The 17,219-nt window shown below is 39.6% G+C and overlaps 1 protein-coding gene across 1 annotated transcript; it reads right to left on the reverse strand.

Moving 5' to 3' along the window:
- Positions 1 to 3,693: 3,693 nt before the first annotated feature.
- LOC139966634 (glutathione S-transferase omega-1-like) lies at positions 3,694 to 14,360 on the reverse strand. Its single transcript, XM_071969875.1, has 5 exons — positions 14,203 to 14,360; positions 13,262 to 13,367; positions 8,466 to 8,691; positions 6,015 to 6,135; positions 3,694 to 5,349 (listed from the first exon to the last, which is right to left on the reverse strand). Exons 1-5 carry the CDS (start codon positions 14,231 to 14,233, stop codon positions 5,105 to 5,107), a joined length of 729 nt encoding a protein of 242 aa, XP_071825976.1. The 5' UTR covers positions 14,234 to 14,360; the 3' UTR covers positions 3,694 to 5,104.
- Positions 14,361 to 17,219: the final 2,859 nt, after the last annotated feature.

The following is a 17,219-nucleotide window of genomic DNA, read 5'->3' on the forward strand; positions in this document are numbered from 1 at the left end:
TAACGTAACAGAGCAGAGAATAAAGTTGATACCTCCTCCTACCCTCTTCCATTGCCCCCGACACCCATCCACAAACTCTCATTCTCTTCGGTTGAGTACTTTCGCTGAGCCAATTTTTTATATAAAATTGAAGGATATGGCTTTTGTTTGGAAACTAAAAACTGGGGATAAGTTGAACAAAAAAATCATTGTATCATTTGACCACTTCAAGCATTTTTGTAAGCTGGTTTGCTGGTAGCATTGTTTTCAAATTTTACACATTCAGTTTGATATTATGTGATATTTTCGACAAGTAATGAGAAGAGAATAATGTTGACTTTCACACAAATAAAATGTACAAAGTAGTACACTGATAAAAACAAGGTTGTTTGTAATTTATTCTTGATGCTGATGTAAGGTATGTAAGAGAGGGCTCAACCTCAAGACACTTTATCGGGTCATTAAGATGAACCCCTTGTAGTTTGACTCTTGTTATGTATTTCAGGATTATGTAAGAGCTCCCCCCCCCCACAGAGTATATAGACCCAAGTTGAACAGTCATCTTATGAATGTCTGTAGACAGTATGCCAAGGGCGGCAGAACCGGGGGGGGGCACAGGGGGCAGGTGCCCCCCCACTTTTCCTCAGGTTAAAAATGTGCCCTTTTTCTACATAAAAATTGAGGTGTCTCAAGTTAGCAAGAGGCCAGGGAACCAGAACACTCGGGAAGGGCCGTTTCCGGCCATCTGAGGGGTTTGTAAAACCAAAAATTTTCTTGTACGCTCCGCGCCAACCGATGGTGGAGCTCCGCTCAGATAGTCGTGCATACAACTTTGCAAATCCTGGCTACGCCCCTGACTTTTAATGAATTTCTGTGGGTCAAACTCAAAGCTATTTCGAATGGAAAAAAATTGGTTAAGATATTAACAAGAAATAAACTCTAATTCGGAAGATTCCTACATTAGCAACTAGCATGATTTCACCTCATTTTGTCTCAAAAGAAAACTTGTTCCTTGTTTCCCAATTTGCACATTGGATATTGACGGGGGGGGGGGGGGGGGCGGCGGGACGTTGATGGTGTGATGTGTATACGCAAATAAGTGAATACAATAGGAGTTATCAAGGGTACTAAATATAAGGCTGCATCAGTCCAATCGAATTTCTGCAAAGTGCCCTTTGATGTCGGTGCCCCCCCAGATTAAAAGTGCTTCCGCCACCCTTGCAGTATGCTGAGTATGGAGTGACAACACAAGTTTGAGATGGGCTAAGGAAGAAGGGTGATGGATGGGGAGAAGCCTCATATGAGAGCAGGGACGTAGCCAGGGGGGAGCAGGGGGAGCGACCGCTCCCCCCTTTCAGTGTCGATTTTTTTTTTTTTAAACTGTCGTTTTTTTAGCATGGTATTTTGTCAGTGCTCTTTTGATCTTGAATACTCGTCAGCTCCGTTAACTCGATTGTAATCGTAGTAATATTCACGCCTACTGATTCAACTACTTACTTAGTTTGGCAGATGCAATTAGCTAAATTTAGCTTATAGCCAATTACAAGCCTACAGTTGGCCACTGCGTAATAAAATACATATTGCCTACCTAACCGCACTCTATGGAATGTCACGAACTGTATGCACAACAACGTCGACAATGTTCGTTAATGAGTCGTTCTAAGTTGTTGCATGAACAGCATGTTATGAAGCTAAGCTAGCAATCGTACGTGATACGCACTTCCTATAAATAATTATTACACTGCTAATACACTGCGATAACGATATTTGTTTTTAGGCCACTGCATATCTGGCTGTATTACAAAATATGAAAGTTTATATTGTCCATCACTTAAGTTCGTCAAATGTATTAAAGTCCAGACATTGGACAATAAACAAGAATCATCCTACTGGAAAACTTGTAAAAGAGCACTATGTTTGTCTTTCTGATATATTATGTAAAAGAACATGTAAAAGAATTTAAACAGGAAACAAAATCTGCTGATACTGATGTCATATGATCAGGGCATAGCCAGTATGTAGCACGATAGTTTCATTCAACACTCTACCCGCCGAAATCCGATCTTGTCAGTTTTTTAACATGTAGTTAAGAACCCGTTTACGCAGATAATATTTCAGTTGAGAAAACACTTGAGAAATTTGCATCACTAGATGGCAATCGTCGGATAGCTCTCGCCTTCTCTTAGTAGGCTAACTTAAACATGTACTAGCTACAGTTGTATCAAAGACATTTCTGGACTATCTTTGTATCTACAAGTATCAGAAGTTGAAAAGTAAGACTACTTTGTACATGTACCTTCAAGGGCGGCGGAACCGGGGGGCACAGGGGGCAAGTGCCCCCCACTTTTCCTCAGGTTAAAAATGTGCCCTTTTTCTACATAAAACTTGTACTCTTGATCACCTTATTAGGTCAGCGATATTTCAGTAAGAGATCTAATCCTAACTTAGAACTATCAGGGGCGTAGCCAGTATGTAGCACTGTAGGCCTGGGCCTACACTTTTTTTGGCCAAGTTATCTTTTTTATTAAAACACCCATAATTCAAATCCATAAGCTTGCTGGACGAGTTTAAGAGTCTAGACAGGAAAAACTATTGAAATGAACGTAGCAAGATTATGGCTAAATTAGGTGACCTATTCTTCTGTCATCTAGGCTGTCATTCATATCGCGTGCTGTTTCATTCAATACTCTACCCGCCAAAAAAAAGACTAGGATACGATCTTGTCAGTTTTGTAATATACTTAAGAACCCGTTTACGCAGATAAAATTTCAGTTGAGAACATTCCACAGTCAAATAAGCCTATCGTTGATTAACAGACTTTGTATGTATAGAGCTGCAGCACTTTGTTGCCTGTTGTTGTCACGATCGGCGTTCCAAGTTCCAAACAGCCTTTTCGATAAACATTTACTAGCTACAGTTGTATCAAAGACAAATACTGGCTATGGTTGTATCAAAGACATTTCTGGCCTATCTTTGTATCTACAAGTATCAGAAGTTGAAAAGTAAGACTACTAAGACGGGGGGGGGGGGGGGGGCGTTGATGGAGTGATGTGTATACGCAAATAAGATAATACATCAAGATTTATAAAGGGTACTAAATATCAGGCTGCATCAGTCCAATCGAATTTCTGCAAAGTGCCCTTTGACGTCGGTGCCCCCCCCCCCCCCAGATTAAAAGTGCTTCCGCCGCCCTTGTGTACCTTGCTAATTTTAATACATTATGTATTTTTGAATTACGTACTATTCTAACTCGTTTGTTTTTTGGGTTTAAAAGTGATATTGAATGAGGTGTCTCAAGTTAGCAAGAGGCCAGGGAACCAGAATGAACACTAGGGAAGGGCCGTTTCCGGCCATCTGGGGGTTTGTAAAACCAAAAAATTTCTTGTACGCTCTGCGCCAACCGATGGTGTCGCTCCGCTCAGATAGTCGTGCCTACAACTTTGAAAATCCATATCAATCGCAAAAAGGGCTCCCCCCCTTTCAAATTCCTGGCTACGTCGCTGTATGAGAGTAACTTGTCTTTAGCTCAGCCAAGGGCATGTCGTTATCTCTTTTATAGTGGCAGAGGGTGGGAGGGTGGGGAATTTATTTTAAAATACTCTCTTGGGAACAGCAAAATATAAAGAATTTCCTTTTTATAAACTTTATCACTATCAGATTTAATCCTGCATCTCCATAAATTCTTCTATGATGTCAAAGAAACTACCAAAAGTCTTTTAACGAAAGAAATAACATGACCTCTATTTCCAATCATGATTCATAAAAATCTATAAACGAGATGAAAGACACAGTTGTTGTCTAGTAAAATTCAGTCTCTTAGAACTGTTGGTTGATATTACAGCCTTTTAACCTATTATAAAAGTGACATATGATGATAAGTAACTACCCACAGAGTTATGTCCAGTAGAATGGCTCAAGAGGTTTCTGCCTGAAAGAGACAAACAGACCAGTACACTTCAGCTGTAAGCAAGAGTTGTAATGACAATGGTGGCGTCTTCGTTTTAAAGGCTGAGAGTCGAGACATTGTCAGGGGAATTTTCCAACTCTTGTTCCTGATGAAAGTCGACAGACTGGGTTTGAGTTCCTTCCCTTTTGAAATTTAAATGACTCGAGCTATGACTCATGACTCATTCACGACACCACTGGCTGCAGCAGTCAACAGGGACTGCCGACTAGAAACGGTATTCATGTTGGCAAGGTGAGGCCTGGCTAAATTGTTTGCAGATTTAAACTGCATATTGATATGTTGTGAAAACAGAAAAACAACAAAAATTCTAGAGATGTGGAACATTGCTTGTGCTACAAATGCATGCAACCAAAACGAAAAAGAATACAATAAGTGTTGTACCCAACAGACCCTACATGATGAGATTACATTTATAATGCAAAAGCAAGCAGCATCTCGAACAGGGGAATTAAAATTCTGCAATCGCTTTTCACACAGTCTCCTGCTGTAAAATATCAAACTAGGGCATATGGGTCAGAATAAAAAGTTTCCAACAGGTAGGTGTCTACCAGATTTACAAATGAATAAATATGAAACAAGAAGAAAGAAATACCCTGATTTGGCCAGATAAATTCAGAAAAAAAAAAATACCTAGCTACAAGCCTCTTGCACTCTTTGGGGATCTTTTGGATTTATTAATTACAATTTTTATTTCAGCTCTAGCACTTCTTTCAATGGTAAAATTGCGTGCTATTTACGTCAAATGAAAAGAATTCATAGAAATCAATAACATCATAAATGGACAGTGCTATATTACACGGTCTTGTATAAATATTTGCAAAATCATGGAAAAACAAACGATGTCTTTACTGTTTCGGCAAGAATTGGATTTGATCTCAAATTTGAACTGCACTATTGATAAAATTTCAGTCATCTCAATTTTATTTTTTAGACATGGAATCGTATCCATCTTTATATTGTATCTGCATGCCAGTCACATAAGGGACTGCCTTACACCCCCCCCCCTTTTACATCGTCCCCCACTCCTCCCCCTCTATCCTTACTGTAACATTAAAGCTTAAAATAGTTAATTGCAGTACACACTATTAACTACACATGCAATCTTTTACATAATCCATCTTTGACCAAAGTAAGTCATCTGCTCGTTTTTGTTTTTGCTTAATTTGGGGTTTCAACTCTGTCAAAGATGGTCGCATCCTTCCTGTAGTACTTATTAAATTCGGTGTAGGCGCTGTCCGGGTGGATGGTGCTCTGGACAGCCTTATCCTTCATCATCCTCTCCACCCAGGGTGCCAGAACCTTCAGAGACTTAGGGATGCCTTGGCCCGCACCAAAGCAACCGTGGGAGGGAACTCGGGCAAAGATTGGCCAGATCATGTAATCGAGATAACCTGGTTGTGAACCTGCGTAAAAATGTATCATGCAAGCCATCAAATTAATGATTGGAGAAGACGAAATGAAAAATGTCTTCAAAAACAGCACTTCAGTGGTAAATAATTCTCCAACAGTAAAAGAGCCTAGAGGGACTGTTCATTCAATAGGAACCTAAGTGAAAGTTGTATTGGAATTCTTATTTGCTCTGTTTGAGAATAACGATAGATAACTGTGTCACAATTAAAGTGAACTTGAAGTAAGCATGTGTGATGTCATAGACGTATGAACTAATGAACTGTAAGAACCTATTCTGGTTCTCTTTCTTTTATCACTCTACTGTTGAGAAATTATCAACACATTAGGTTCTGAACCTACCGTCACAAAAATCCTTGATGGGTATGTCTCTTAGTTGGCATACATGATTGTACCATAGAATTTTATGTTGTTCAAATTCCGAAGCGTTCAATATTTGACATTGCAACGAGATGCAAGGTTTGAAGAATTTTTTGGGGGGCCAAGTTAACTTTGCAGTAAGCAGAAATGTTTCACAACAAGGCTCCTTTTATTTACACCACTGAGGGAGGACACAGACAGACCTATGACATAACTCTCACAAGTGCTCAATGCACCCCTCCTCCCCCCTCACCCTATCCCATTCCTCAGCTTATTCCCACACGAACTGTCATAAGCTTACCATAAAAGAAATCTGTTCCTCTCTCTTTTAAATCTTGATCCAGTTTCGCCAAGTCACCTTTCAAAGCTTCCACCTTCTCCTCGTTCACACCATCCTTAGCTCCAAAGAAGTTAGGGATAACCTGTCAATCATAAAAGTCAAAGTTGAAGGTTTACAGTCTTGTATGAGATAAGGTCTCCTCACACGACTTTAAAACTTAACCCCTGGTCATTGGTAACTTGTCACACCCACACACCAAAGTGTGCACAATTCAAACAGTCCCTCCTGGGTCCCACAGTACACCACATCCACAGGTCTCCTAGTGGACTTCCCATAGGGTGCAGCCCCAAACCGGAGCCACAACTATATTTACAAGTTACCTTCCAAGTCCCCATTTGTGGGCAATGGAATGGTTGGCTTCTGTACATTCAACTATTTGCTACAGAAACATTGAAGGACATTGCGAGGTACTGTGCTTTGCGATGACAGCCGGCAGACACTAGTATTACAAACTCCTTGTAAGTCTTTCTCAGTTTGATGATGTTTATCACGTCGTTAATGATTACCATCAGCTTGATTTATAAACGAGTGATTGACCCTGACATACTGTGTATTCTTTTGAGAGAAGTTTGGTTCAATATTTATTTGGGTTTTCCAATCATAAGTTCTTGCATTGTACATACCTAAATATAATAAACCAAGTGGCTGGGTCAGTCTCTTTAATAACTAAAACTATATACAGCCACTATTTTACTTTCTATAGCACAAATAAAGAATAGTTGTTTTTAAGCTGTTTCCAATAACTTCTTTCAATAAGCATTTGTTTGTTACCAAGTTCATACAAGAATTGTATTGATGAGTAAATACCAAAGAAAATCTGATTTTTGCTTAAATCTCTCAAAAAGCTTTTCAGTATATATATAAACTATTGTGCAGAATTAACCACAAAAATTTCAGACCTGGGTTAATTGTTTCCATCATGAAAGTCGTCACCTTCTCTTTTGCTACAAACACAAAAGTACAATTTCTAGTAAAGCTAAATAGACAGCCTGTTTTGTCTTTTCTGTTCTGATGTCCTTGGGGGTAGAGGTCACTCTGTGCTGCATTGTCTAAATTCTCAAGGACATTGCGAGTGTAATTGCTGTTTTTGCCAGGTTTCCTTTAGATGAAATGCCCTTTTTTTTTCTTTCCTATGTTCATAGATCTTAGTTTAAATGCTAACACTAAATACAAATTTATTCTCCTTCCAGTTTCGATTCTCTTATTTGTATACAACAGATCCAACTGCTTCGTTCATCTATAGGCATGAAGCATGTACATGTCCTAATTTGCCGAAAGGTGGTATATATTAATTATTAAACCAGAAAGCCAAATGGCGTCTCGTGATTCCTTGTCACGATTTGGATGAAAACAGTCAACGGTAACATGGTTTCAAATGTTGACCATTACCTGACTTTTGTTCACTAGTCAAGACATCACATGCACAATGATACAGCCTATGCACCAACTCACACACAGCAGCTAATACGTTTAGATAGCAATCAAATTCAACCTTTCAATGACAGTTTACTACTTGAGCTCATACTTTAAAGATCTGCTTTATTGGCTCCAAGAGCTAGGAAAGTTTTGTGATTACGTAATCGACCTGCCACGGTCGTAAATCGACCTCTGGTCTCTACAGTTAGCCTGTATAACTTCTTGACACCATATTAGGCTCATTGTGTAAACACTGTGTGCAAATATCTTCATGTCTACAGTGTAGTTAATCATACAGCGTTCACACAAGACTCTCATACAAAGAAAAAATATGTGGCAGGCGTTGCAGACTAATTGGTAAAAAGAGGTCATTTTACGACCAAGGCAAGTCGATTACGTAATCTGAAGAAACTTTTCATGATAGCGTGCTATAGTTGGGGTCTATACAGCAGAGAGGCAGACCTTTTATATGTCAATAAGATACATGTATACTTACTGTAAGTATACACCTGCTATTGAGGTGTTATACTGTAAGCCTATTGTTATAACAGTCAAGTACTGAGCTATGTTTCAAACAGTGAGAGGGTTTCATTAAAGGTTCTGCACCATAACGAGCTAATTCGTTATTGATTCTCATGCATACTTTATACATACAGTAGGGTGCAATTGTCACACCAGCTGTTACGAGGGATCAGCTTAAATTGCAGAATATCTATTCTCAAATACATACCAGTTGGCAAATAAACTCACATATATTCCTTACATGGAAAATATTGTGCAAGAATTTGTAATCATCTGGATAATGATTTCATCTTCCACAGCAGTTTAAATATCACTAATTATGACTGAGAATATTTTGGTGATTGGGGGGGGGGGGGGGATTTGAAGATTATTTTCACAGGTCATCGTAGATGAGGGGCTTATATATATATATATATATGTAAATCGTTCTGAATTGATATTCTTTTAAGAGTAAGTGTGAAGAGAATCTGTTACCTTCCCTCCATGGAATTCTATCAGCATGGCATCTTTAGCTCTCGAATAGGGATCCTTGGGCACCAGAGGGTGTTTATCTGGATAGAGTTCTTCCAGATATGCGCTCACTATCAGCGATTCGTAAACAATTTTCCCATCATGCTCTACGATTGGAACTTGCTGGTTTGGATTTTTATCTGCAAACCACGTGGGTTTCTCCCATAGGTTCACGTTGATTACTTCATGCCTGCAAATATAATGGATCCGGTAATAAAGCAAGATATCGTCAGTTTACTCAGTTCTCTATTAAACATATAATTTCACAGCTAGATCTAGTTTACTTTAGTTCATTATAGGCTACTTTACATTGTTAGCTTATATTTTTCATTTAAAGTAATATAGCAGTTAAAGGGGGCAACTCATATTGATCAAAATATCCAATTACAAAATATACAATTACAAAATATCCAATTACAAATTCACTTTGTAGAAAGGGGGTGGGGATGGTAGAGATGGGGGGGGTAGAGGGGGAGGGTGGTAGAGGGGGAAGGTGATAGAGGGGAGAGGTTTAATGAAAGCCTCAAGTGAACTCAGATCCCATGACCCTGCCATAAGTGCTGAAAAAGGCCTTATTAAGACGGCGTCATATTGTATCTTGTCCAAACTGTTCGAATTAAGTACTCTTCTTTTAAATTTTAAATGAATAATCAAATAATCATAGATCATTATATTTCTTTCATGTCATGTCATGTCCAGTACTTTTATTCATTTGACAAAAAAACAAAAAAATGCGTCAATTGTGTTTACTCAATGATAAAGCATCTCTTTGGGAAACCTTTCACAGTATACTGTATTGAGGTACATGTACATGTCATATTGCGCTCCCTGACGTGTATTTTGGTGATCAAAAATCGCTACAGAGGCGAAAAATGAATGCAAGTGCTGCATCTTCTGTGGTCCCTTCATTCCTAGCCAATAACAATTCCTAGCCAATAACAGTGTACAGTACATGCAGTTGTAAGTATAAGCTTTGATAAACATTTTATGTTTTTTTCTAGTATCCTGTATACCATTACTGCACAGTTTTTGTATGTCTATGTATAAGTGAAATATATTAACTGAACTGAAGTATAAAGCAATTTGTCACTTTTGCTGGTTCAGTTTTTCGAAACATATGCTCAGCTAGTCACATCAGTCAGTTGCAAAAAGCTGATCTCGAAATCGATCAACATCCCTCTTGAAAAGTGGTTAATGTACGACCCTGGTTAAATGACATACATTTAGTCACACATTTTGCCCTGAAGAAGAGTGGGTCCGCAGGTTGGCAGGGGGTGGGGGGGGGGAATGTGCTCCCTAGTGCCTCAAATGTTCCTGTATGTTTAGTACTGTGCAGTTCATGCAGGTGCATTTTTGCACAACCATTTTTTTGCCACTCCCAACTGCTTGCTTGCCTACAACTTGCCCCACCCCCTCCCCCAACTTTGGATTTTCTGGTGCTGCCAGTCTGTCCTATGAAATGACAAAATTACATCAGCAAACTAGAACTGCATTTGCCTGCAAATACGCAGTATTGTAGTGCGCCTGGAGTGCACTTGCAGTATAGCCCGGCAGCCCAGTCATAGGCGTATGAGGCGGGGGGCAGGGGGGGCAGACTGCCCCCCCAAATTTCCAGAGGACAAGAAATTCGGGCAAAAGTCCTGAAAAATTCGGGCAGCCTAAGAGGAGAAAAAAAATATATATAAATATATATATTTTTTTTTAGGCTGCCCGAATTTTTCAGGACTTTTGCCCGAATTTCTTGTCACCTGGAATATAAATATGCAGTAGCTTGCCCGAATCTTTTTCAAATTTATGCCCGACAATTCCATGATTTTCTTTATTCAGCATCATTATGCCCAAATATTTCCGTGTAACACCACCGTAAGCGCAGTTCATCTGGGCTACCACGCTTTTTGCAAGATCATTTTTTTTTTCTAACTAGTCAATTGTTTACCTGGACCAAGGGCGGCGGAACCGGGGGGCACAGGGGCACGTGCCCCCCCCACTTTTCCTCAGGTTAAAAATGTGCCTTTTTTCTATATAAAAATTGAGGTGCCTCAAGTTAGCAAGAGGCCAGGGAACCATAATGAACACTCGGGAAGGGCCGTTTCCGGCCATCTGAGGGGTTTGTAAAACCAAAAAATTTTATAGTACGCTCCGCGCCAACCGATGGTGGCGCTCCGCTCAGATAGTCGTGCATACAACTTTGCAAATCCTGGCTAAGCCCGTGACTTTTAATGAATTTCTGTGGGTCAAACTTAAAACTATTTCGAATGGAAAAATTGTTAAGATATTAACAAGAAAAAAACCCAGTCTAATTCGGAAGATTCCTACATTAGCAACTAGCATGATTTCACCTCATTTTGTCTCAAGAGAAAACTTGTTCCTTGTTTCCCAATTTGCGTATTGGATATTGCAGTGCTAGTATGCATATTTTCCTTTAGGGGGGGGGGGGGGGGCGTTGATGGAGTGATGTGTATACACAAATAAGATAATACAATAAGAGTTATAAAGGGTACTAAATATAGGGCTGCATCAGTCCAATCGAATTTCTGCAAAGTGCCCTTTGATGTAGGTGCCCCCAGATTAAAAGTGCTTCCGCCGCCCTTGACCTGGATATCCCCAACATGAGTGTATATAGAAGAAACATTTTCTTTTTCATGGATGGTGGGGGGGGGGGGTGCCTACAAGCATAGAAGTACGGGTTTATCATATTCTTTGTTAGCTGGTAGCTGAGTACTGTGTTAAAATAATAAATAAGGTAACTAAATAGGAGCTTAAAAAATATACTGTCCCATTTTTCCCCTTCAAAGTGATGTTACCATTTTTTCTTCTTCTAATATACCAAATTCTTGGGGAAGTGTAAATTTCTAAAACGTGAGATTATAAAATAAAGAATGTTTAGATGCAACTTGCAAGGCCTCAGAAGTGCCGTTTCCGGCAATCTCAGAGGCATTGTGTGCCCAAAATTTTCTTGTACGCTACGCACCAACCGATGGTGGCGCTCCGCTTAAATAGTGTCACGGGAACTTTCGGGCACAAAAAGTTCTGCCCCCCCAAACTGAAATGGTCCCGTACGCCTATGAGCCCAGTGCACTTTGATCAAACGAACGAGGTACAGTACCAATATCTGAGTATTAGAACATTTGTGGAAAAACCCAGTATATCCAAAAGTGGATGTCTGCCGTGGTCCCTCTGCTGCATGTGGCCCCTGGGGAACGAGGTACCACTTGAAACCAATGTCAACTTAATGCATGAATGCCACATAGTACTGAATGGCCCATGCCAGACAAATTTTCTGCTACAAAGGGTCCGCCAGACGCCCCAAAAGGGCCCCTAAAAATGCATCTGATCAAACGAACGAGGTACCACTTGAAACCAATGTCAACTTAATGCATGAATGCCACAAAGTACTGAATGGCCCATGCCAGACAAATTTTCTGCTGCTAAGGGCCCGCCAGACGCCCCCAAATATGGCCCAAATGCCCATTATCGTAGCATTGACCCAGATTAAATATGCAAGGTACCACTCAAAACCGGTTTGGAATGTTCGGGTTGATCTTACAGACTATGGAAATCATCATGCCAGACAAATTTTCTGCTACAAAGGGCCCGCCAGACGCCCCAATAGGGCCCCTAAAAATGCATTTGATCAAACGAACGAGGTACCACTTGAAAACAATGTCAACTTAAGCATGAATGCCACAAAGTACTGAATGGCCCATGCCAGACAAATTTTCTGCTGCTAAGGGCCCGCCAGACGCCCCCAAATATGGCCCAAATGCCCATTATCCAAGAATTGACCCAGATTAAATATGCAAGGTACCACTCAAAACCGGTTATTAAAGTTTCAACATACAGTCATGTAGGTATCATTCACACGGCCAGTAATGCCAATATTGTAGCCCACACCTGCACTACAATAACTACAGTATGTACACTAAATTATTGTCTACTATATTATCCCAACTTTTTTCTATCTCAGATCTCGCCAACCACTTGTCGAGATTTACTGTATTCAGGTCATGGGTCAATGACACAAACACCTGTAAGCATCACGTTTGACCTTCCTCCTACAATATGGACAAAAAGTCCTAAAACCTGCTCTTTAATTCTCACACTTTTCGTGAGTGATTACAGTAGGTGGTCTTCACTGCAGTACTTCATGATCAACAGAGATTTTTATCATCTGGTTGCCAATTATTTTTTGTCTTTTTTTTTCATTTATTTATTTCCAATATAAATATTTATAAACAAGACATCAAAGGTGAGTATGTAATAAGAAAATATTTTTTTAATTGTTAGGGTACAAAAAGATAAACATATAGATATAAACAAAACAGGTGCATCTGTCTACAATAAATTATCCAGATTACCATTTTGTAAATAAATAGCAGCACGATAAATAAAGCTTTTTTTTATACAAATTAATTCTGAATTTTGGTGTTATTGCTTTTTTTCTCAAGTTATACCAAATAGTTTCTTGAAGTAGAGAGTTAAGTTCGGTATGCAAAGAATATCTGTCATTTCTCTGTATGCAATTTACACTTCTAATGAACTAATTTTTAGCAGCATTGTTTACAGTACTCATAAGAAAGTTAATATCTATATTAAAAATTCTAGAACAATACTTTAAAAAGGTACTAATTCTCTTATATCTTTTATCAGTAAAAAGTGATACCAAGCAGAAACAGCTAATGCATGGCAAACACCAAGACTACCACGAATAACTTCATGCACACATGTGTAGTCGGAATCATGCATTGACTGGTACTCACTCAATATTTTTAGCATTGAGAACAAGCCTGGCTCGCTCGGCAAACGGGCAGAACTTCATACTGTAGAGGCGTATAACTCCAGGCTTCAGGGGAGGGAGTGCGTCGCCTATGAATTCAAACACATCATATGTCGTTTCATAATTTATAGGATTTTTGTGGTAGCAGAGAAACAATTTAGCAAAATACATGGAATGGGAACAAAAACATAGTGCAGGGATGACATAGAAATATCTGACAAGCAGACTTATTTCCACTGAGGTCCCTATAAACATGAAAATACTACACTAACAATACATCCAAATACAGATACAACATAAATCTAATGTTAATAACTGTGCAAATTTATAGAACCCTACTCTTTTTTCAAGTTAGTAATGAATGAAATACATTTTAATTGCTGATTTAGAGATATTAAGATTAATTGACTTCTGGAACTTGGCAGGCAGGCATTGAGTTTCATAAAGTAATATAACGAAATTTTTTAACACCATTCATACTTTGTTGAATACCTAGGAACAAAATTAGATGAAAGACTGTATATGGTACGTATTATAAAAAATTACCAATAGTAAACAAATTACTCAAGAATGATAAAAACACCATGGAAAATATTGTAGAAGAAAATTCTTGACATGCCAGTGTGTAAACATAATGGAAATGTACATGATTAAAATCATTCATCATACCCAAATTTGCGAAATTGTTCCATTACACTGTGAACATGTGATACCGATATATGTGTATTATATTTTTTCGTTACTTGGCAGTTGATTAAACATGTTTTCACCACAAAACGCTGAAAACGACTACGGCCATTACCACGATACCACTTACCAGGCCAGAATTCAGGGATTTCGTGGAATCGGTATCAAATCATAATTTAAATCGATGAGCTAAATATTGGCTAGCGTATTAAGGAAGTATTTAGGAAATTCACTTACCTGAGTTTAAATGTGGTGGAGAAGGTGCCATTGTGTTCTTGTTGAGTAAATTATTGCCTGTAAATCTTTCAAAGATACTTGTTAGTAGTTTAACCCACGGTTATCTAGAGTTCTATCAAGAGCGATGCCTGACAGTATAGTAACACATTCGTATATCTCGCCGATCTGAAAAGTGCGGCAGCCAATGATGATATGGTATTGTTATTGGATTGTGAATTTGCTCGTCTAGCAATGACTAAGCGTTTTGCATGTACATTACAAGAACGAATGTGAATATCAAATATCATATGTAGAAAAAATCAATAAAAAAGGGCGTCGACACTACAAGATTATTCAAGGAGAACGATAAAACCAACGCGATGACTTTGCAGTTATATGCACTGAGGCAGGGCCGTCTTAAGAGATCACCGGGCCCTGGGCCCGGCAATGGAGCGGGGCCCCTCAATCAAGTGAGTTCGAAAAAGTTGCTATATCGTTTAAAAAAAAATTGAAAAAAATACCCACCAGCGTAGAAAACGATAAGGAATCGAATGATATATAATTGGATATGGTATCCGGGGGAGAGTCTTGAGAAAAATTTTTCAAAGTCTTGGACCAAAAATGACACAAATTTTTGGGAAAACAGGGTTTCTGTGATTTATTTGAGCAATAACTCCCTAATCCGAAACTAAATGCAGCTGTAGGTCTCTGTACAGAATCAGTATGTATTGGGAGGTCTTTTTTTTTTTTTTTCTTTTTTGTGGGAGTTAGATTTTTGTTTGACCTGGAGTCAAAATCGGGGTCAAATGAGGTCAAATGAAATGTAAACAAAGTTTCGAGAAAAATAATTAACAATTTCTCCCCCAAACCCACCCCCCCCCGCCCCCTTAAAACTATCTTAAATTGAAAGCCATGACTGTTCTCTTTCAAATAAGCCATGTTTCCCTTCAGTGGGGTGTTGGGTTATGGAATTTAAAAAAAAATAGAAATTTTTTTTCTCCAATGTATGACACACTCATACATTGGGACGCAAAGGATTGTCGAGACATCGCGCATAGCATAGGAGCAGTTCACCTCTACTACCAGGACATCATGGACATGCCTATAAAGAGCTCACAAAGTAATTACAGTAGATGAGATTTAGGATCAATTCCACCTGATTATTGATGTGCCGAAAGGCTCATTTATTTATGGCCATATATATTATGACGGTAATCGATTTTAAGTGATGGAAAATGAATATCAACCGGATATATTCTCCTGGGTGAGAATTGCACTGAAAAAATGACTGGTGCTCGGACCGCGGACCCGAGTTGTCTGGTGTTGTAAGCCTTCGGGGCATTGTATATTCCAGGGTTGCCAACTCAGATTTGAATACTTAATGTCAAAGTCTCGAGTGTTTCACCAACTCTCGTCATAAGTTATCAAGTATCGAATTCAATCAGGCATAGTGGCCTATTAAATACGTTTTCCTCCCAGATTAAGACATGGGCTTACTACGATTGCGAGGCCCCTGACATCGCGGGGCCCTGGGCCAGGGCCCAGTGGGCCCATGCGTTAAGACGGCCCTGCACTGAGGTATAATCGTCTTTCTTGAGGGTATCTCACAGTAGCGTAGGAAGGTACTTTTGAGTGGGGGGGGGGGGGCTGAAGACTGATGGCCGGCCTGGGGGAGGGGTCTAAGGGGAGGGAGCCCTCTCCCCTTTGGATTTTTTTTTGCATTTTCAGGTGGCCTCAGATGCAATTTGATGCAATATAGCACACTTCAACCCACCCGCCACTCCATTTTGTATATAATTTTGCATTTTCACCTGGCCTTATAGATGCAATTTGGTGCTCCAAATGAGATTTTTTTCTCATTTGGAAATGAAAAAGGGGTTTTCTGACTTGCGAAGCGGAATGATACTTCCGCCCCTCCGTATTTTTCACTGGGGGGGGGGGGCTGGCGCCCCCCAGCCCCCCGGTTCCTACGCCCTTGGTATCTCATACATTTAGGCAAACTCACTGGCAGAATTAAGAGACGGGGAGGGGTAAGATTTGAGCTGTCGAAGGGGGTGACTACGGCGAAACACGATCTTTGTCTATATTAATGTGCACAAATTAAAAGACCATTTGGATACACACTTGTGCACACTTGACTAAATTTTGTTACAATTATTTTACTAATAATGTGGGATATTTTCGAAATGCCTGAACATTTTAACGAATCGGGACATTTTCGGGGACACTTGTTCATCGGGGACAGCACACTGTAATCGGGGTCTGTCCCCGAAAATCGGGGACGTCTGGTAACCTTAACCTTAACCACTAGGCTATGGACGCTGATTGTATGTCCAGAGGTTTGAAACCGGTAAGGAAGGTCGTAATTCCACTGTAGGCGTTTGTCACCTGTATCGAACAATATACTTGTTCTGTTTTTTGTGACATATATATTTTGCCTTACTCTAGAGATCAAACATCATGCCAACCAACTCGAAATCATTTGTGATTCCTAAAGCCGGATCTCGAAAGAGATACTTTAAACAGACTTTATGTTACTGAAATGGAGGTAAACGACAAAGGCAAATGAATATATATAATTGAAAATCGTAACTTGAGTTGGAAAATCAAGAACAGTGAAAAAACTTCCAGCCTCCATGCACTGGGAGTCGAACCCGGGCCTCCCCTATTATATGGTGCCGACGGTGACGAATTCGTATTGTTCGCGAAAGATTTTAGGTTCGTCCGAGGAGCCCTGCAATTATATAGGACGGTGAGATCACAGGGCCAATATTAACTTATGCACCAGTCCGCCCTGAGCCCGTTGATTTAATTTTCCCAGAGTCCTATACCTTGCACGCAATACACCTGTCTATGTTAAAACTAAATCAATCTTTATTCGTCCTTTAAATAATAATTAGGCCTAAACACTTAAGGTAACCATAGCTTTTCCAGGAAATTCGGGACAAGCATTTTGTCGAAGATAAAAAATCCAATGCCAAAACCCTGTAGGTCAATTCGGGAAAATTTGTGCGGGGTCACTACGGTAAGCCGGGAAT

This window comes from Apostichopus japonicus, chromosome 4 (assembly GCF_037975245.1).
Source record: "Apostichopus japonicus isolate 1M-3 chromosome 4, ASM3797524v1, whole genome shotgun sequence".
Taxonomy (NCBI): domain Eukaryota; kingdom Metazoa; phylum Echinodermata; class Holothuroidea; order Aspidochirotida; family Stichopodidae; genus Apostichopus; species Apostichopus japonicus.

What these genes read in the sequence shown, in the direction of transcription:
- LOC139966634 (XM_071969875.1), bottom strand. Translation starts at nt 14,233, where the DNA reads ATGGCACCTTCTCCACCACATTTAAACTCAG. An exon ending in TCCACCACATTTAAACTCAG is followed by an intron (nt 13,368 to 14,202) that starts GTAAGTGAATTT and finishes TTGAATTCATAG; the next exon opens with GCGACGCACTCCCTCCCCTG. An exon ending in CTCAATGCTAAAAATATTGA is followed by an intron (nt 8,692 to 13,261) that starts GTGAGTACCAGT and finishes TTATATTTGCAG; the next exon opens with GCATGAAGTAATCAACGTGA.